Raw genomic sequence first — 21,170 nt, forward strand, 5'->3', positions numbered from 1 at the left:
TCTAGCTGCCTCATGTCTGCTTTTGCTCTTCACCCCTTCCTTGCTGAGAGACAGTGGCCAGGAGGTGGTGGATGTGTAGGAGACTAGAGGGCGGCATACACAGCTGCTGCCTGTGCTCGTGCCTGGATAGAGGATTCCATCCTCACACATGTTATATTCAGTGCAGGCAAAGCCGAGTGTGAAACAGTCCCTCGTGCTCACCACATCTGGGCGCCTCTGAGTCATCAGTGCCAGCTGCACTGACCGAAGCCAGTCTGCCCCTCTGGGCTGCTAGGAGCAAGCCTGCTCTGACAGGGGCAGCTGTGGGGCAGCCCTGTCCCCTTAGAGGGGTTCTCAAAAAAGGCCTTCTCCAGTCAGTTTGGTCCTGGTGGATTGCCCCAAAGACAGTTTTCTGGCCAAGGAACTTTCCTTCTCCAAGTTCACTGCCGGTGATCTGGAGAATCTAGAATGTTTTACTTTTCATCCTCTATTTATTGAATGTTTACCATGTGCCATTAAGAAGGTACCATTATAATAGTGTAATTAACAGTGGTGTGAACAAAGTGCAGTGGAGAAAAGCATTACCTGAGGAAATCAGGAGATGGTTTCATGTGAATTCACATCTGTGCAGAATCTCGAAGGATGGATTGAGTAGGAGTTTGTAGGTTAAGTGATAGCAGGAAAGGAGCATTCTAGCCAAAGGGAAAAGCCTGGAACAGTGCGTCATGTGTGTGGAGCTGCAGGTGCTTTGGCTTGACTAGAGCAGAGTAATGAGGGCCACGATGGAGAAATGGAGACCATCGGACCCAGTGAGAAGGAGCTTATCCTCTCCTGTGCTCGGAATTTGAACTTTAGCAGAGAACAAGGGAAGAATTTCAGCAAAGGAAAAAGTGATCAGATTTGGATTTGGGGAAAATTAACAACAGCAACATTTATTGATCACTTACTATATGCCAGACTCTTCTTAAGTGTTTAACTTGAATCAGTCATTTATTCCTCAGTGAAGCCCTTTGAGGTAGGTTCTATTATTGTGCCCATTTGACAAATAGGAATAACCTAGACCCAGAGAGGTTAAGTAAGCCACTTAAGGCCTGACAGCTAGTAAATAGTAGAGCAAGATTTGAACCCAGGTGGTCTGTCTCGGGAGCCTATATCTGATCACTGTGCCGCACTGCCTGTGATAAGCCACACTCTGCAGCACTGTGGGGGGGCCATTCGGGAGAGGCAGAGCTGGTGGCAGGGATACCAGTGAGGGGACTGTTACCCAAAGCTGGGACAGAAGCTCAGGAGATGGCAGTGAGGAAAAAGGGGAAGAATTCAAGAGGTATTTATGAAGTGAAATCAGTGTGACCTGGAGATTGATTGTGAATGTAAAAGGAGTCAAAGGTGATTCCTAAGCTTCTCATGCTCCCGACTGGGATCAGAAATGCAGGTGGAAGAACAGGTTTTGTCGTGAAGATAGACTCGTTACATTTGAAATTTCTCTGGTGAAGTTGAATTCTGAAGAGAGGTTGTGATGCCATGTAACTCAGAGAGCAGTGAAATACGGGGACTGTCTGCATCTTAAAATGGCCCCCTGGGGAATATCCATATTCAAGGGGCATGTGGTTGGGAAGGAATTCACAATCAAAACTAAGAGTAGAGAGAATCAGCCAAGATTGGGAATCACAGAGGCCTAAAAAAGAAAGCGTCAAAAGGGAAAGGGGGTGCTTAGTTTTGTCACATCGTTCAGAAGGTCAAAAATGATGGAATCTGAGAAATTATTGAAATGACAATTAAAAGGTCTTGAGTGACCTTTGAAGTGGTAGTTACATTGGAATATCGATGATGGTGACCAGCTGCATTGGATGGAGAACTGAAGGGAGCTGAGCAGAATACTCTTTAGGTAAAGAGAAGGAGGTTAACTGGGTGGCATTTGAGGTCAAAGCAAGATTTTCTAGGATGGGCAAGATATTTGTAGGCAAAGAGGTAAGACGCTGGTGGAAAAGGGAGCTGGAGTGGTGATGATAGAAAAGAAGATAACTGATAGAAATAGGTGCCCAAGGAAGCAAAAGAGGGTGTGATCTAGAGTCAGGTTAGTTTCTTTTTCTCCAACGTGGAAGGCAAAGAAGTAACTGTGGGTGCCAACATAACCGCTTGTTAAAGGCAGAGTGTGGATCCCCATAGAAACTCACAGCAGTTCAGGTAAAGGAGCCTGAGCATTGGGGTCAGCAAAGCAGAGTGCACCTGTCCCAGGAGCAGGCCTAGGGATCAGGGGGCTACACGTGCCTGCAAAGGGGGAACTGGTGCTTGAACTTGACCCGATTAGACAACACTTGGTTACTTTCAGACCAGGTCAGAGATTTGATAACCTCCTGCAGTTACTCCATAGGTCCTATACACACTGGTTTCTCCTGACGAAAGAAGGCCAGCCATCTTCTTCCCTCTAGCTCAGTGCTTGCAGGGCCCGGGTACAGCCTGAGGTACTCTGGCTGGGCTTGGGAGAACGCCGCGGCCACTAACTCCCTGGCCCCAGCCTCGGATTGGGATAAAGAATGCTGTCTGGAGGCACCTGATGAAAAGCAGTCATCACTGCTCTTTTTGAGCAGGAGCTGAGCCATTCAGGTGTGTTCCACTTTCAGAAGGAATTCCAGAGCCTGCCTTGGGTTCAGGAAACCTGTGGGAAAGGACGCCAACAGTGGTGCCCTGGACAGGGGCTAGGAGCAGAATGAGGGCCCCTGATTCAACCACATTCCCGGCATAAATCTTAGGGAAGAGAATTACATCTCCCTCCAGCCTCCAGCCCCCGGTTTTCCCAGGAAGACGAACAGCCTCCTTTTCTTATGGTCTGCACCAGAGGAACAGATTGTGTCAGTTTGTAAACTGTGTTACCGCTTGCAGAGGCCTGGAGTCAGCTGGTTTGCATTTCCCGGCAGATTCGCACCATGCTGATGGCCTTGGCCGCTGCCTCTCCACCATAGGCAGGACCAGGAGCTGCGTCCCTCACCCTCTACCCCTGTCATCTCACCCCTTATCCCTGAGGCTCTCCAGAAGAGAGAAAGAAGCCCTGAGCTTCTAGTTGAGCCATCTCACTCCCTGCTCGGGCCTTCCCTCGATTTCCAAGATCTTCTTGACCCCTCTGGCCACTGTGCCAACCGGGGCCCGATTTCCAGGCCTTCCTGGGGCTTTGGCTTGAGCCAGCATACAAATGTCAGAAAAGAGGGTTTCTGGAGAACACTCGGCTAAGCGGGCTGGACTTGAAAGTCCTGTGGTCTGGAGGTGATGAAGGATAGGAACAGAGGCACTGGTGGGGACCGGAGCTCCAGGAACACAGGGAAGATTTGTACTGCTGCCTGCCTCTTGCCTGCCCACTCCCCTCCAGCAGCTGATGGTAATGAGACCCAAGAGGCGTTTCATAGGCACTGCCTCTCCAGCTCCCGGAGCGTTACATTATTAATTGCATCGTGTTAATGTTCATCGTCTCTGAAAGACGTTGGTGTGTCTGCGCTTGGCTGGGAGTGGAAGGGACAAGTTAGCTGTGTTAAGCTGCTACTGTATTAAGGTGAGGTATCTCTTCAAGTTCGCAGCTCTGGCGGTGGCAGCACCTTACAGCCTCCATGCAGCATGCGTGCTGGTGGAAACCCAGCCCTACAGCGAGGTGGCTACCTCCCATGGCAGGAAGGGAGTCTCAGTTGCACTCTGGCTGTTCTGGATCACTACTCACATTCCTGCAGAAGGCTCTGGGTGGAATGTGTGGATGGCCAAGAGGCTGGAGTGCCTTTTTCCTCTCTCTGTTTCCCACCTTCCCCTCTCCACAGGTTCTCCTACAAGGCTTGACGATCAGCGCGTGGGGTTTCCCCGCTTGCCCTTCCCTCCCACATAACCCGTGGTCTGTCTTCTCTCTCGTCACCTCCCAGTCATACTGGTACACCACCAGTGGTGCCACCCCCAACCCAACTCTAACTTTAGAAAATTCAGAACAGGGAGAACCTTAAAAACCTGGTTCAACTCTCATTTACACATGAAGGAACTGAGCATGGAAGGAGGTGACGCTCCAGCCCAGAAGAGACAGAGCTGGTACTTGGATGGCAATTCTAGTCCAACGCTTTTTCTTTGCTCCTCAATGCCTTCTCCCCATCCAAACTTCATCCTATCTTGTTCCCAGTTCCAGGCTTTTTGCTGTGCTTCTTGCTAATAGCCTGGTTGGTATTTCAAGTAGCACTATGGCCACACAACCTATGGAAAGGATGGAGGCTTTTGCCAGTCATTCGGGCCCTGATGTCATCTCCCAGATGTAGCCCTCAGCACTCCTGCTCTGTCTTCTGGAGGCACTTGCAGCCAGCATACCCCACCTCCTTGCATAGGAAGTCTTCCTTTCCAGATGCCCCAGGGCAGGGATGTCCTGTGCTCTTGCCTCCCTGGCATCACCTGTCCTGCCTGAGGCGGCACCTCCCTTGGGCGAAGGAGCATCCCCTGTGGCTGTTTTCCAGGCATTCCACAGCCTCTCAAAGATGATGCTGAGGCTGGCTGCAGCTCAGTAATTTCCTGTGCTGCCTCAGGCCTTGTGCATAGAGGCTGGGCCAGTGCACTTGGGGGAGATGGTACCTCTTCTCCATACTCCTGACACCTAAGAAGGAGAAGGTGGCTATATGTGTGTGGGGTCTCCCCACCCTCCCCCATTGCCAATAAATCCCCTCTAAGCTCTACCTCCTTTGGCCACTGCACGTCAGCACATGGGGCATGTAGTCCCCTACTGTGTGTCCTCCCCTGTTCAACATTTTAAAATTCCTTTGCCCTAAATGCCCCTGCCTGCCTTATTTAGACTAGCCTTTCAATGGAGGTGGCCACCAGTGCACTTCTCCCTCCTCCCCCTGCCCACACCTCACCCTGACCTGACGAAGGCCACAGGAGGGGACCTGTGTCTTTTCAGCTTTGCCCAAGACTTAGAGCCACTAGGCATCCAACTTGGCTCCTGCAGCAAGAGAGGAAGGACAGCTAAATGAACCATCAAGGCAGTCAGAATTTCCTCTGTGGTCTTACAGTTGAGCTCTTAAATAATCTCCCACTGAACACATACACACTCTTTACGAAAGGTTTCAGAATCTGAAGGCTGATTGGCTGGGGAGGGCCACAAGAAGTTGAGAGAGAGGAGTGGGATCTGTAAGAACTTCGGCCCTGCCTGGCTTTCACTCCTCTTCCTTCCTCACACCCCCTCAGCGAGCCCCTGCACCTTTCTGGCCTACATTGCACCCCAGGCAGAGACTTTGCCTCACCGTTCAGAGCAGGAGAATGACTCAGCCCCCACTGCCTGGTTGATTGAAATAGTTCCTGTGTTAAGAAGCTGGACATAATCCAGACAATGGAAAGAAGGGGAGCAGTTGCACGGGGGCTACCGAGTATATATTTCTGGAGGCCAAGGCACTCAACCTGCTGAGAAAAGGGCTATGGGAAATGAAACAAATTCATGGCCACCACCAGCACCTTCCCTCCCTCACTTGCTCCCAGCGATGGAGAGCTAGGGGCTGCTCCTGTTCTCCCTTTCCTCCTCCTCCTCCTCCCCCCCGCCTCACCCACCCGCAACTGGGACGGGTGAGACCACAGCCCGGCTAAGTGGGCACTGAGGTGTGTGTGTTGCCTGGGCACGGGAGCTCTTCCTCAGTAATTAGGAGACATGCAAATTAACAGCCTGTGCCGTTTGTATTAATTTGGTAAATAAGCCAGAACAATTTCATTAGTGGCACATTAATGTGCTTGGGAGCAGGAGGACGTATCCCACTGTGAGGCAGCAGGGCCCGCCGGCTGCCCCAGCCCACAGACAGGCTGGGTCCACTGTGTCCAGCTGCTCTCCTGCTGGGCCTGGCTGGCTGGGCCCCACCCTGCCTTTGGCCCTGTGCTGGAGAAAGACCACACACACACACTGAGCAGTAAGGCATCTGTTTGCTCAGTTAGGTTGGGGGTCAGTCACACTTTAGCTCTTTCCATCAACCCCAACTTGCCTGACTTCCCACCCTGTATTTTGCATGAGACCCCCAGGGTGTAAAAAACCCAAAGCTTTTCTGGGTGGGGAGTGAACTAAGGGGATTGAGCTCAGCCAAGCAGGGCTGCTGCTGAGTGTAACCCTCTGGCTGCTGGCATCCATTGAAGGGAAGAGGAAGCAATGTTACATTACCTCACTTAGTACATGGGATTCGCTTCTCTTTTCACAGTTGAGGAAACTGGGAGAGATCATGTGACCTGCCCAAAAATTCACAGCCAGAGTGTGGATTTGAATCCAAGTCTGTCTGACTCCAAAATGCATGCTCTTTCTACCACCACTTGGCCCAGTCAGTATACCCTACTCTGAGGAAGGTTCAGAGTATAGAACAAGCTTCGTTCCCCTTGGAGCTGACAGTCCAGTTGGAGAATAAAAACATTTGGAATTGAAGTAACTGTCCCTACCAGGAAGTAAGTAATTGATGATGATGATGATGATGATGAAGCACTCTTCTACTTTCCTAACATATTTATATTAGCTCATTTAATCATCCTAACAAATCCTTTGAGGTAGGTAGTATTGCAATTCCAGTTTTACAATAGAGTAAACAGAGAAGAAGTTAAGTGACTTGCAAAGGTCATGGAGCTGGTAGGTGGATTTGAACTCAGGCAGTCTGGCTCCAGAGTCCATGTTCTTACCTCTGTGCTATACACGGGGCCCTAAGTGCCAAAGGGCAGATGAGCCACAGGTGTTCAGAGTGCAGTTCTCTGTAGGCTGGGAGTTAGGGAAGCCTTACAGGAAGGTGATGTTGAAGCTGGAAGAACTCAGCTCACAGGGCCTAGTTCAGGACCACAAAATCCCCACCCCCTCTGCCAGCATCAAGAGCAGAGAGCAAGTGATGCTGGCAGATGACTGGCCTAGCAGGGCTGCACAGTGAGGCAGCGCTGCAGAATCCTTCTACACCCGAGGATCAGGTCTGACCTTTAGGCATCTAGGCTGCCCACTTCTGTCTTAACCAGAGTGACCACCAAGCTACTTCCTCAGTGTGGCGCCACCTGCCCTCTTCTCATAGTTTCTCAGAAGGCAGTCTCCTCCCCACCCCTTTCCAGCTCTGTGTTTTCCTAGGTCTCAGTTTCTGAACAGTGAAGAGGGGGAATGAAGAGAAGAGCCATCATTTGTCCCTTGCTGACACTGCTTGTGTCCATGTGTACACAGACTCTGTGGTACTCTCAAGGCCGTATCAGCCCACATATGTACACACCCAATGCCCAAACACATATGAAGCCCACTCCCTGCCTCTGGCAGCCCATGGTAGGCACCCAAGGCCTGAACTCCCTGATGTCACCTGCCATTGTAGGAGGGCTTTCAAGGAAGCTGTTGAATCCAGATCTCTGCCTGAAACACTCCAAGATGCCGAAGAGATCACAGCACTGCGTGATTAATATCTCATGTAATGCTTGCAATAGCCAGTAAGATGAGAAGAGGTTTCTTAATGTATTTGACAAGAATGAGCCTCCCCTTAACTCCTGGATTCAGTTTAAGGCAACTTGTGGGAAATAGCTCTCTCTTTATCTGTATATCGTCACTGCAGTGCTTTTATTCATGTTTCCATGTTTGTGAATGCACCTACTTGCCAAAAGTTTTTTGTAACCCCAAAGTCAGGACTTATTGTGGGGTTTATTTTGATCATTTGCAGATATGCACAGAGTGGCAAAAACTTTTGGTCTCCTAGTGAGCACATTCCCAACTTAGGTTGAACAGGGTGAAGCTCTGCCTTCTTGTTTCAACTCTCATACTGTAAACATGTACGCTTTTCATGGTGTATTTAGTGCCACACTTTTCAAATTTTTTGTGCTTTTTGTTGGTGATTTTGCAGTTAAGGCCTCCACGCCTAGTGCTGAAGTGCTGTCTCGTTCGTTCCTAAGTGTAAGAAGGCTATAACGTGCTGTAAGGAGAAAATGCATGTGTTAGATGAGCTTCATTCAGGCGTGAGTTTAGTGCTGGTGGCTGTGAGGTCAGCATTCATGAATCATCAATATCTACTGAATAAGGTGTCTTTAAAAAGAAACATGCATACAAATAGCAAATCATTACTTGAAACTCATATAATGTTGTATGTCAGTTGTACCCCAATTAAAGAAAGAAGCACGCAGAGAAGAAGGTTATGTATTGATAAGTTGATAAAAATGTGACCAGCCTCATAGGAACCCACCCCTGTGTTTTCCCCTGGGAGCGATGGTTCACTATTCGCTAATTCAGTGTTTGTGGTGACTTTATAGAACATAAGTACCACCACCACCAAGAATTGACTGTGTGTGTCTATGAGTGCATGTGTGCGTGTATGTTTTAATTAAGGGAAAGTATCAGAAATCTTGAGTCTTAAATTTGAACAGAGAAATAGAGCTTGTACAGACGTGGACTCACATAATGTTATACTCAACCACAAATTCCTGGCAGTCCATATAAAAGAGAAACACAATGAACCTGGGAGCACCCTGCCTAACCCTCTGCTTGTTCCCTCTGTAATTCTTCCAGAGATAGAGAAGAGTTAAGACTTTGACCTTGTAACTGAGTTCCATGTACCTGTCCAGGCTGCGGCATGTCCAGAAGGATAGACACAGCACAGGGCTTGGCTAGAGAGGCCAGAAGCCAAGAGACTCAGCAGCAGCAGGAACGCTGGCCCATCCCCAGCCCTCCGCCGAGCCCAGCCCACCTTCCCCTGAGTGCCTTTGTTTGATTGAGAAATTACTAGAGTTGCAGCAACTGTAATAAAAGGGGAAGCAGAGACCCACAGGCGACAGCTTTATCTCCCTCTACAACCCGAGATGGATTGGGCGGCAGCACAGTGCCCAAGGCCAAAGATTTCTTTCCTCTGCGGCTGGCTGGGCCCAGGGACTTGTCAAGCCCAAGTTAGCGTATCGATTGCAGGCAGGGAGAGGCTGGGTAAGTGTGAAGTCAGTGCTTACCTGCCAAGAGCCTGGCTGCTCCCTGACAGCTTCGGCCCAAAGTGTGGCTGCTAGTCACTGGGGTCTCCCTCTAGTGTGCGCCCTTGAGAGGCTGGAAACCATCCGGTTTGTGGCCTCAGAGAGTGAGGTATGAATTTGGGGTTTGCCATGTGGAATGAGGTCTGAGCGTGGGCACTGTGTACCTACCTGGTTGCCTCTGCAAACCATCTCTGAGGTTCTTGCCTCCATCCCGGCAGTCTGGTGCCAAGAGCTGTGATATGTGTGACTATCAAGCTTCTTGTCACAGCCACACTGGCCCACCACAAGCTTCTCAGGACTGAAGGGGGAGGCCTCGTGCTCAAGCAGGGCAGCCATCCTCAGTGCTAGGAAAAAGACACTTGGCTACTAACACGGTGAAAGCCAAGAGGTTTGGGAATAGGGGAACTGGTGTGGGCCTGGGTTCTGTGTTGGCCTGGGAACTGTACCAGCTTCCCTTGCTTTCAGCTGAACGTAAGGAGGTGTCCCATGAGCCCCTAAATACAAGGAGCCCAGTAGTTTAGAGGTGGGGGCCAGGATCAGCATCCTCCGCACTCCACCTGTTGTCTCATGAGCCCCCAAACACAAGGCAAGCAGCCTCTCTGTTCTTCCTTCTGCTTCCCAAAATTCCTCTGGGACCTGCTGCTGCTTGGCCTTAGCATGTTCAATAAAGCTTGACAAATTAAGAAGAATAAGAAATGGTCTTCCCGTGTATCCTTGTATCCTTTTGCCCATCCCTGTTCTTCTCCGACTGCCGCCAGCCTGACAGCCTCTTCCTCCATCCTAGCCCTCCCAGGGTAGGGGGCGCCTAGTGCTCCAGCGGCGGAGCTTCCCCCGTGCTCCCCTGCTCTGGGCATTCGCAGGGTGGCGGGAGGCTCTTCAAGAAGTCTGTCATCCTCTCAGTGAATTTAGTTGCCTTTCCAGCTGGTGAGCTCTCGGGGCACCTGTCTTTATCAGAGCACCATTTGGCCCACTTGCCCTTCTCCCCCACAAATGCTGGTTTTCCGGTAAAGTAGAGAAGGCAGAAATGTGCTTTGACATCTACAGGTACTAGCTGCTGGTTCTCCCTGCTTCCACCCCTCAGCAGTGTGGTGCAGGCGTTGGGTAGACGCAGCCCAGCAGAGTCCACCACGCCCACCCTGGCTCTACCAGTAAGGTTCAAGGTCCATGGTCTTGATGGAGGAGAGAACTAGCATTAACCCAGTGGGAAGTGAGGAAGCAGGGGATCAGGGGTATGAGTGGAGAAAGGAAGGATTGCTCCTGAAACAGAAGGTCTGGAGAGAGGGAAGGAGGTGAAGAGGGTCTTTTCTGCTCCACACTAGGAGGTAGTGTAGAGAAGGCTGAAGGGAAACCTGGGTTCTGCTCTCAGCTCTGCCCTTACTAGCTACACAATATCAAGTTGGATTGAATCTACATATTAGCTTTTGTCCTAGCTGTAATAAATTCTGCATATCCCCTTCTGTACCACACCCCAACTAAAGGCATAGTTGAACTTGCATTTCCACATGAAGGATAGACTGTGAACTTCAAGCAGCAAGAGGGTGCCCAAGAAGAGGAAGAAGCCAGGGTCCTGCCTCCCTGTCCCTGTCCTTTCTTTTCCTCCCCACGGCCTCCTCTCTGCATGCCCAAGCCACCTCTGTCTACTTCTAGGGAGTCGTGTCCCCTGTCATCTCTCCCTGCTGAGCCAACCTCGCCAGGTAGACAGGCTGCTCTCCTCCCCACCCTTGCCCCTCTAACCCTCTGCCCTAGGCTGCTGCCACTGGCTCTGGCCCAGGCTTCATAGAATTCCCAGGTATTTAGACATTCATTTTATTGCTTAATCAAGCTTGAAGCCATTTAGATTAATACAAGTTTTTACATTTGGCAGCAAAGGCTTTTACAAGGCCCCTTTAGCAAGGGAAGAAAGAGGTTGGGTGAGAATTAAAGAAGGAATTTATCCTGGGTCATTGCCTCCATGAAGTGGGAGCAGATCAGCCACCATGAGGGCCACGACAGTGAGGCCACTTGCTTGGAGGAGCAGAGTCAGTGCTGGGTCTGGGGTCCTGGGTGTGCAGGGGAGGCCCTCAGTGGAAGAGGCCCAGGAGGCCTTGGGCCCTGTGGGGATCCCTGAGGGTTCTGGGGTTCAGCCACAGCACACAGCCCTGTGGTCTGGGCTTGCAGCAGTGACCACAGCCTTCCAGTTGCTCCTTTTCAAGGGTAACCTCCTGCTGGGGTCAACCCCTAACTGCCTCCATGTCTTAGTGCAGTTCCTGCCCGTGTCTTTCTACCCACCAGTCCTCTTCCCTCCTCTCCTCACCTGGCTTTCATGCAGCCACTTTCATTACCTTCATTAAGCATTAATTCCTTCAGCTCTTCCAAGAAGAACACAGGCTCTCCTCTCCCCAGGGATGGCCTTGCTCCCTGGGGCGTGCCTGTCGGAAATGGAGGGGCAGGTGCTGAAGAGGAGTGGGATGTCCCCAGAGCTGTCTGCTTCTTATCTCACCCCTGGCCCCCAGCTACACACACACACTCACTCACTCACTCGGCTAATGTGGACTCCCTTGCTTAAGCTAAGGAGAGCCAAGTTTACCCTAGTGGTTCCCTGCCAAAAGGAGTAGGAGAGGATCTGAGAAGAAAGGGGAATTTTGGAGTTGCTTTGTCAGTGACATAGCTATTAAGGATGGTTGTATGGGGTGTGAGAGGCTAAAAAGTGTAGACCCAACTGACAGAACTGACGTGAAGGATTCTAAGAGGGTTGGCAGTGCAAGGGCTCCAAGAAGCTCCTGCTCTGCTGCTTAACGCATCCCTCCCCTCTCCTCGTTCCAGCTGCTCCTGTCACGTGGATGAACATGGTTGGGCTGCCCAAGGCCTGTGAGCGCTGGGCCTCAGCGCTGCCCTCCCCTGCACAGCCAGGGCCACGCGCTGCAGGCTGACACCCCCTTTCTTTGTTCCCCAGGTAGAGGTGGAGGTGGAGAGCATGGACAAGGCTGGCAATTTCATCGGCTGGCTGCACATCGACGGCGCCAACCTGTCCGTCTTGCTCGTGGAGCACGCACTCTCCAAGGTCCACTTCACTGCTGAGCGCAGCTCCTACTACAAATCGCTGCTGTCTGCCGAGGAGGCCGCCAAGCAGAAGAAAGAGAAGGTACAGGGTGAAATTGGGCCTGGGCCTGGCGGGGCAGGAGGTGGATGCCATCCCCCCAGCTCAGCCTTCTCTCACCCACCCCCTCTGCCTCCCACACGCTGTTGTTGCTGCCTCCATACAACAGACAGAAGCAGTTCTGTCGTCCCCAGCTGAGTGCCCCCGCTTGGTATTGGTCTCACACCCCGTGTCAGGAGCCACACGCAAACAAGGGAGAGGCTGACAGCTTAGGCATCCTCAGCCATAAGCCTGTTGCAGGCCAGAGGTGGGCACCAGACCTGCTCTGAGCACCCCTGTCAGGGCAGCTCTGGTGGACCTGGAGCAGAAGGCTGTCTGGAAGGTGACCTTGGAGCGAGGAGAAAAATGACTGGGGGAGCCCTTGGTGAGCAGGAGACTTGGAAAAGCCCAGACCCTTCCATTAGTGCCCTCAGAGGGCCCAGGTGGCCTGCAGCCCATGTCTGAATTCCCTTCTCATTGCCCTGCAGGGAAGCCCATTTTGGAAGCTGCCCCAGGAGATGCATAAAGCTGTTAGGACAGCAGATTTACAGCCCATCAGTCTCTGCAGACACTGCATTGAAGAGACAAGGGGGGTGGGTCGGAAAGCAGCTTTTGGAAACAAATGGACGATTAAGGAACCCAGTGGTTTGGTGGTGGGAGCCGAGCTCAGCACCCCCCCCACCCCCGACTCAGCCTGTCACCACTGACTTACAGCCCAGCCCTGATAATAGGGATAAATCAGCCGGCCACCAATTTGTCAGGGCTTCTCTGAGCTTGAGGAGGATTTCATGGGACAGCCGTGCTGAGCCATAAATTTGTTCCAGGAATAAACGTTTCTTTCCCCATGGGGCAGCCATCTGGCTTGCAACTCGCCTCCCAGAGCCAAGGCCCAGACACCTGCCAAAAGGGGTGGGGGGCTGTGGGGCCTAAAAGGTTTCTCATTCTCCTCCAGCCCAGAGCAAACACCTCCTCACTTAGTCTCCCTTCTCACCTTTCTTCCATAGCTAATACATCACTTCCCTCGGGACACCCTCCTGAATCTCTCTGTGTATTTTCTTCCCCTCCCCTGGGGATTAGGGCAGGTGACTAACCCTAATGGCGGTGGAAAGACTGCAGGGAAACATGACCCATAAAGCTAGGATAGGTGACAGAGACTGTTCATGCTTTGCAGGAGTGGAGCACCTTGAAGCCTCTGAGGAGGTTTCCACCCTTCCTCGTCCCAGTTCTGCTCCCCTTAAACCCTGGCTTCCTAGAGTGGTGGGGAAGCAGACAGCCTCAGCTCCTACAGCAGAATAGCTTCCTCTTGGATTTCCTGTTTGTGACAGCTGAGCTTAAGACTGCCACCCCCGTGTCCTCTGCCTGCTACAGGAGATGGGGGAGACGTGGTGCTGGGCCTCATGCAAAGGGCTGAACCTTCACCAAAGAGTTATCAGCTGGGGGTCAGTGTGGCAGGCACCAGTCTCTGAGGCCCAGATTCTAAAAGCATCTTTGCCCCCTGGCTCTGCCCCTCAGCTACTCAGCACATGAGCCTAAAGGCTGCTTTTCAGATCTGAGCAATCCTCTGCCCTCTGAGAGTAGAGACCCCAAAGGGACCCAGGAGAGGACAGAGGGGATTCTGGCCTGAGGTGTAGGGATCCCTTCCTGGGTGCTGAAATGGGTATCACTATTTACTACACACTGGATTTGTCTGAAAGAGCTCAAGTTGTCATTTCACTGGTTCTGTGTGACAGTGCTGAGTATTAATTACCAGTGATTAATTACTTACACAGGCTGTGTGTTTCTATTCCGATCCAATTAGAATGCAGCGCACCGCTCCTCAGTGCGAGGACCTGCCTGCCTCCTGGCTCCCTGTCCTGCATCCCATCCTCTTCAAGCATACTCAGGGAACCTAGCGTGGCTTGCCTCTTCCTGGTGGGGCTGGTTCCCAGTAGCAGCATGGGCAGAGCTTCACAGTAGCCCTCGGAGTTGGCTGGACTCAGATGAGAGGATTTGGTGGCCAGCTGGGGGACAGTAAACTGCATATCTGAGGTGTCTCCAGGATCCCCAACCTAGCCCTCCACGTGACCCCATGAGGGCTGCCTTAGCTGTCGAGAGACAGGTACATCTGGGGTTAAGAGATGATGATGGTACCTGCGAGCTAACTGGGGAAAAGTAATACTGAGAGGTTTTGCGAGACGAGGAGCAGAAGTCTTCAGGGAGTGTGATCACGTGCATGTGCTTTTGTGAGTGGGTCTGTTTGGGGAACCCAGCAATGCTGGTTTCCCAGCTGTGAGAACTTAGCTGGCTCCCTGCTAGGCCTAATTCCTCCCTGTGCCCTGCCAGCTCCTCCCCTCACAAAGAGGCTGACAAAGGGTTACCCCCTCCCCTTGTGCCCCAGCAGGTCCCTGCACGGGGCTGGATTGGCTATTGATTGGCTTTTATTGAGCTTGGCTTCCCCACTGCAGGCTTGAACGCCTCCACCACCCTGGCCTCATGCCAGCCCCACCCCTTGAACCTCCTGAGCAGTGATATTAAGTAGGATTTAGAAAGAAAAGACTCCAGCCGGTGGAGCCTCTGTCCACATTGCCCATCTCCTGCCAGGAGAAGGACCTGGGGTTCCCTGGGGAGGAAGTGCAGGGGAGAAGGAAGGCCAGGGGCAGGGCGAGGACAGGAGGAGGGACTGGCCCCAGAACGTAGAGGGGACCTGAGCAGGACAGGAACTTGCATGACAGAGGAGCATGGAGCAGATGAGGCAGGAGGGAGGGGCTTCCCTTGCCCATTCTCCACCTGGGTCTGTAGCCAGGGCCATGGAGTGGTCACAGAGGGGTCCTGCCTCAGCACGGCACCATCCTGGCCCCTAGCCTTAAAGCAGGAGAGATGCTCTTGCCCAGCTTGACCACAAATCCTACCATGAATGAGAGGAGCTGGGAGAGGCCTCTCCACACTAATGCAGCCCAGAGGTGGTCCAAGAGCAGAGCAGACCCACTCTTTGGGTGGCTCTCCCAGCATCCCTGGGCCCTGCTGCTTAGGCCCAACTCAGACTTGCCTCTGCCAAAGGCTAAGAGCATTCACAGCTCCCGGACCCTGTCCTCTGCCCTGCATCTTGGCCATGGAGGTTCTTTTCCAGCTCTTCCGTCTCCCAAGAACCAGAGGGTAGAGCCATGTGGCACTGACTCTGTGTGTCCATGCACACAATTACTGTTCTTTCTGGAAGGGGTCTTTGAGTTTTCCCTGTCATTGCCCCAGGGATCCAGGAAGAGGAGCATCCTCCATGGGAATTCGCAAAAACAAGCTTCTTGTCAGGGATCTGAGCTATGAGAGGACTTGGGCCGGCTGTGGCAGAGTGGCATTTGTCTGGCAGGTGTCGTGCCAATGTGTCTGTCCCCTCCCTGCCCCAGTTCTGCAGAAGGGCATCATAAGTCAATATGGGCAATTGTTCTAAGGGTGGGGACTTAGGCAGCCAAGCCCACCCCAGCTGATCCTTCCCACCAGGAAGCTGCCTGGCCAGGCTGCGTGTGCCGGCTGCTGAGGGCTATGGCAGCCAAGTCTCAGGGAGTAGCTGAGCGCCTCCATACCCCAAGGGGAAGAGGGAACTTGCAGGCCTCCATATTCCAGCCCTCTCTTAATGGACTTCCTTTATCTGAGGAGCAGCTCTCCCTCTTCTACCCTTGGGCAGCCTCTCGCTTCTCGTGTCTTCTCACCTCAGAGGCAAGCAGGGTACACCCACTGCTCCCCTCCTACCACCCAGTGAGCTGTGGGACCTTATCATAGGACTGGCCCCATTGCTGCCCTCCATGTGGGAGCAAGGGGCCTGCGGGCCACCCCGAGGCTTTTCTTTGCGTCATCCATGACCTCAAGTTTGCTGCCCACCTGAGCCTGCCAGGAAAGAAGCTCCACCCGCTCTCCCCGAGGAGAAAAACCTGATGCTGTCGCCTGAGGCGCTTTTACTTGAGGAGTCATTAGCAGTTTCTGCTCTCACCCTGTCAGTCTGTTCCCAGTTCATCAACACTGCTGAGGAGCCTCCTTCCCCCACAGCCAAGAGAAGCGGGTTAGGATGGGAGCCCAGAACAGCTCTCAGGCTCAGGGCCCACTCAGAAGCCAATGCAGGGGTCCCTGTCTTTCTGACATGCTGCATGCTGGGAGAGGAGGGAGCAAGAAAGAAGCACGAAGTGGGAGAGGGAAGGGCCTGCTGACTTGGGCTGGGGGGCAGAGGGAGTCCAGACGGGTTACAGGGTGGGTGCTGGTGGGAAAAGGAGGCAGGGGACAGGCAGCTGGGTCAGGAGGGCACAGAGGGGAGTGGGCAGGGCTCTGCTACAGCTCAGTTGAGCTGGTGTTGACAGTCTTGTCTCAGAGGCAGCAAGAGTCCCATTGATCCTCGGAACTGCAAGGATCCCAGAGGGGCTGGGAGCCTGGATGTGCATAGGAGTGGGAGTGTCTGGTTGAGTACCCACTTCCCTGGGGAGCTTCCAGCTAAGGGGGTCCGGGAGGAAAGCCTCAGCCTCAACAGGAAGTAGGCCTTGGAATTGGAAGTGGCTGTGGCTGTCCCCCAAGGTGCTCTCAACGGTCCGTGCTATGGCCTCTGATTGGAGAGGCCCTCTCACAGGCAAGTCCAAAAGCTAGAGACCCCCTTCCCCAGAAGGACAGGTGGGCCCTTGAGGGATTAGGCCAGGAGTCTCTGGTCGGACTGAATTGAAGTCCTGCCACCTCCCTCCTCTCCTGGGGAGAGGCCAGGCTTGGGGGCATTGGCAGCCGAGGTGTCCAGGGGCTGGTGATGACGGAAGTGGCCCTGGTGATGGGACAGGTGTTGAGAGAAATTGAGAGGAGTCAGGAGCTATTTGGGTTAGAGTCCAGCCCCAGACCAGGGGCCCACGAGTTCAGCCTCAGAAGACAGAGAGCACTGCTCTGTGGCAGGGGCAGAAGTTTGGGCCTAGGTAGTATCTCTTCCATCCCGCCTTGGCTACTTCCTGGCAGCCTCCCCGGGCTTGGAAAATCCCTGTTGCTCATTCAAGTTCTCAAGGCCCTTGTTGCTCCTTCAATGGAAGAACATCCACTCATGCCACATTAAAGGCTAGAGCGTGGCCTCTGTAAGTGTGACCCAAGGTGGCTCAGTAGTAATTCCAGCATTCATGCCCTTCAGCTGCATCCTGATGCTGCCAGGAATCTGCACATCAGCTGAGAGGCACCATCCTAGTGATCTTGTGGTCAAACTAACTGCCTCCCCTTGCAAGAGAATGAAAGGAGAACCAGAGAAGGCACATGGCTTGACCAAAGTCACACAGCAAATTAAAGGGCAAAATGAAAGGACAAGAGCCCATGTCTCGCACCTGTAACTCTCCCCACTGCTCAGTGCTGCCTTCTGTCTCCAGAGGCCCAGTCAAAGCCAAAATGGCCCTGGAAGAGCTCTAGAGCCAGGCTGCCTGTGTTTGAATCCTGGTTCCACTACTTCTAACAAGCATGTGTGCCTCATTTGTAAAACAGAGGTAATGCTAATACCTACTCAAAGGGTTGTTATGAGGATTCAGTGAATTAATATTTGGAGAATGTTTAGAATGGACCCTGGCACCTAGTAAGCACGTAAGTTTTTGACCAATGCTTTTATCACCCCCCTCTTCCTGTGTGTGTCTCTGGGACCCTGTGTGTGGTCCAGCCCCCGACACTCACCCACCCCCTTCCCACTGCTCAGCTGGAAAGCCACCTCCCTTGCCTGCTCTGACAGGCCTCACTACTGGGATAATCTCCTAGCCGCAGGATTGGACTTGACGCGCTGTCACGTCGAATCAGCTGCTGAACCACTGCAGCCCTGACAGCACAGAGCTGGGGGAGGGAACGGTGGAGGGGAGTGGCCCGGCTTGTGAGCTGGGGTCAGAGCACCTGCTTGACGTGAGGAGGACAGAGAAGTTGCTGAGAAGCATCATCCTTGCACAGTGATGAGCTGTCACTCGGAGAGCCTCAGGAGTACCAGAGTCCCTGTGACAAGTGGGGGGGCCTGGAGAGTTCAGAGTGACCCCTGCAGAGTGGTGTGGAGGCAGAGATAGGGACCCAGAAGCACTCCAGCTCCACGGTTCTCACACTGGTATGCATGAGATTCGCCTGGGAGCCTGTTGTTACTTTTGTTTTACTTTCTCTGGGCCCCTTATAACAGATCCTAATTTGGTAGGCCTAGCGTGGGACCCAGGGTCCTGCTTTTGTAATAAGCTCCCCAGTTGCTTCTGATGCCTTCCAGAATTTGAGAAGTGCTGGATCAGAACTTCAGAATAGTCTCCTTCCCCCATCAGAGGTAGGAGGGCTCCAGGGGCTCAGCCCAGCGTCATGTGAAGTGCCCTATGGTGACCCCCACACTCGCTTACCCCTGAGGTAACCCCATCGCCCAGAACCCCTTTCCTGGTGTCCTCTCTGACTTCACTTCCTAACCCCTCTTCCCCTCCGTTGACCACACATGCAGGTCTGGGCCCACTACGAGGAGCAACCTGTAGAGGAGGTGACGCCCGTGCTGGAGGAGAAGGAGCGCTCAGCCAGCTATAAGCCAGTGTTTGTGACCGAGATCACCGACGACCTGCACTTCTATGTGCAGGATGTGGAGACCGGTGAGTGTGCAGACCCAGCCCCAGGCACTGCTGCCTCATAGCTCCTGCCATGGTCCAGCCCGTCTCCAGGGCCCCTCTGTGCACTGGGAGGAAGGGCTGCAGCTCAGGGGTTCCAGAGACCTCCCCAGAATAGCTCATGACTACTGCCCACTCCCTAGGCCCCATCAAGCCTCTCTCTGGGCCCATGGGTCATTTTATGCACCACAAGCGAGCCCTGGAGTGGGCAAGGCTGAGCAGGTCCTCTGAGGACTGGTGAGGTAACCAGTTTTGTCTCGGTGGTGCGCTGAGACTCTTAGGTAATTGTTTTCTCCCAGACACCCCTGGCTGGGCTGGGCGTGAGGATATGTAGCCCTCAGAGTCTATCAAGAAGCAACGAACAGATTGTCTCTATGTGCTCAGGAAGCACGAACTGGCCCCTCTCCCTCTCAGCTTCCTTGGCAGGAGGAGGAGAGGAGCGGGGGCTTGTCTCTGCTGGGATTTCTCCTTCTCTAGAGGTTACCATAGCCCTGAGTGGTATCCAGTTGCCGTGGAAACAAGTGGTGCTCTAGGGGAAGTGATCCCTGGGCAGTCTTTCTGAAGGACCCTCTCTCTCCACCCTCCTCCTGCTCTTGAGCACTGTGTCCACGGTCCCCTAGGTGGAGACCTCAGGCTTCCGGAGGACAGAGGGCGGTAGACAGCTCTCACAGCAGCGGCACTGTGTTCCCTCCAGCCCAGCGTCCCACTTCCATTCCCTTTACTGTCTCCACCGTGACCTCCCTCCTCTCATTGCCACCCTGTGCAGCAAAACAGTTTAGCTGGGACAGAGAAAAAAGCTCTTAGAGCCACCTATGGGTCCAAGGAGCCAGATCTTTGCAAGGCAGAGAAGGCTGAAGATGTTGCTGGCACTCAAGGCAGCCACGTGGGTGGCAGGGTACAGCTCTGCCTGACCTCCACAGCTCCACCCCCAGGCCCACTCCAGATCGCCAACAGCCTCGTCTCAGCCACTTCCCCTCTAATGATATTTCCCAGGCAGCTGCTTTTGTGGCAATGTCATTTCACCAAGAAAAACTGACCGTTCCTGGCGCTGGGCTGGCTATACTTGGGAGGGGAAAAAAGCCGGGGAGGGGTAGAGATCAGCCTTCAGGATTAGATTCTCTTGAGGTCAGCTCCAATCCTGGAGAAAGCTGCCCCGCCATTGTCTTGGGAATGAAGCCAAGAGGCGGCCAGCCTCTGGGACTGGGTGATGGCCCAGGGAAGGAGTGTGGTGGTCCAGGTAGGAAAGAGAGCTGTTCCTGAGCAGAGGAGCCAGCGAGAATGGCTTTCAGGGAGCTTGGGGGAAAGGGAACTCGAAGACCCTCCCAGTCTCCACTTGTCTCTGGCACTGCTGGGGAGGAAAACCCACCTCCAGTAAGGACAGGGCCCTGAAATCTCCAGCTGACAAAGCGTGAAGGTTCAAGGCCTTTGCCCACATAGTCTCTGTAATCTCAGAGGCTTCCTCTGACTGCCCTGTGTCATCCCACCCCTGACAGGTCTTGGAAGCCGGAACAATGCAGTGAGTGGTAGCCAAGGCAGAAAATAAGGCAAGAGAGAACTAAGGGGGAAACCATGTATTCTTTGAATATAGGAGGAGAAGGGAGTGAGGTGCTTTGTGGCATGCCACCTGGAGAGTTGTGGTGGGCTCTAGAGAAAACCCTGCCCTCAGGTGGCTCCAGGAAAGTAAACCTCAGCATGCACAGCCACCCCCCTCTGAAACCTTTCACCCCCTCTTGGGGACATCCTCTCACCCTGCCTCCCTTCTCTTAATTAAAGCTTGCCTTCGGGTCAGATCTGATGAAAACATTACCACTGGCTGTAAATGACCAGCCAGGCTCTGTGTAAGGACCTCCCAGAGGGCTTTGCCTGTTTGCAGGAGGCAAAGTCTGCTTCTGTTGCCTTGGAGCAAAAAAATAAAAAATAAAAATAGATCAAGTATAGGAGGAACTTATCTATGTAGAGGCTACTCCTTAGTCCCTGAAAGTTTAGTCTGTGGACAAGGAATGCTCTCAGGAGAATTATAGAGGGTTTACCACTGAGCAGGGGCAAGGGCAGCTGCTTCCTAGAAGTCCCTGTTCTGAAACCGAGTCCCGTGAATGCTGGGACGGTGGCCCATGCAGAGGCCGGAGAGTGGACATGCGTCCTCAAGGGCATATGCAGAGTTGGTCTTCAATACAGTTGAGTTGTTAAGCACCCTGCATGCATCAGGGCTTCTACTAGGCCTGTGAGCGTAACCAACTGAGTGAGCTACGGTCTGTGCCCTGAAGGAGCTCACAGTGTAGTGGCAGAAACATAAACCCAGACAAGGAGCTTATAAGGCCAACTGTGACAAATGTACCAATAGCCAACGTGTGTTAGGCACCTGTTACAGTGTGGCCTTGGGCCCTGAAGACGGAGAGAGGACTCCCACACCTACACCACACACACCCAGCCACCCTCACCTCAGAGAGCAAAGGGGACACAACAGGTCTGATGCTGAGCTACAGTCAGGGCCAGGAGGGATGTAAAAGAGAAGCCACTGGGGACTGATGCTCAGCAGAGTGGGAGTGGGGACTGTAGCAGGA

The 21,170-nt window shown here is 53.1% G+C and overlaps 1 protein-coding gene across 2 annotated transcripts in view; it reads left to right on the forward strand.

The window, feature by feature from the left end:
• Positions 1-21,170, forward strand: part of SND1 (staphylococcal nuclease and tudor domain containing 1) — a 407,603-nt gene that overhangs the window by 378,965 nt on the left and 7,468 nt on the right. For both annotated transcript variants that reach the window (XM_070512822.1, XM_044754776.2), the window contains 2 exons: positions 11,849-12,037; positions 18,453-18,594. In XM_070512822.1, coding sequence (XP_070368923.1) covers positions 11,849-12,037; positions 18,453-18,594 — 331 coding nt within the window. The remainder of the gene's footprint in view (positions 1-11,848; positions 12,038-18,452; positions 18,595-21,170) is intronic.

Source organism: Equus asinus, chromosome 1 (assembly GCF_041296235.1).
Source record: "Equus asinus isolate D_3611 breed Donkey chromosome 1, EquAss-T2T_v2, whole genome shotgun sequence".
Lineage (NCBI taxonomy): Eukaryota > Metazoa > Chordata > Mammalia > Perissodactyla > Equidae > Equus > Equus asinus.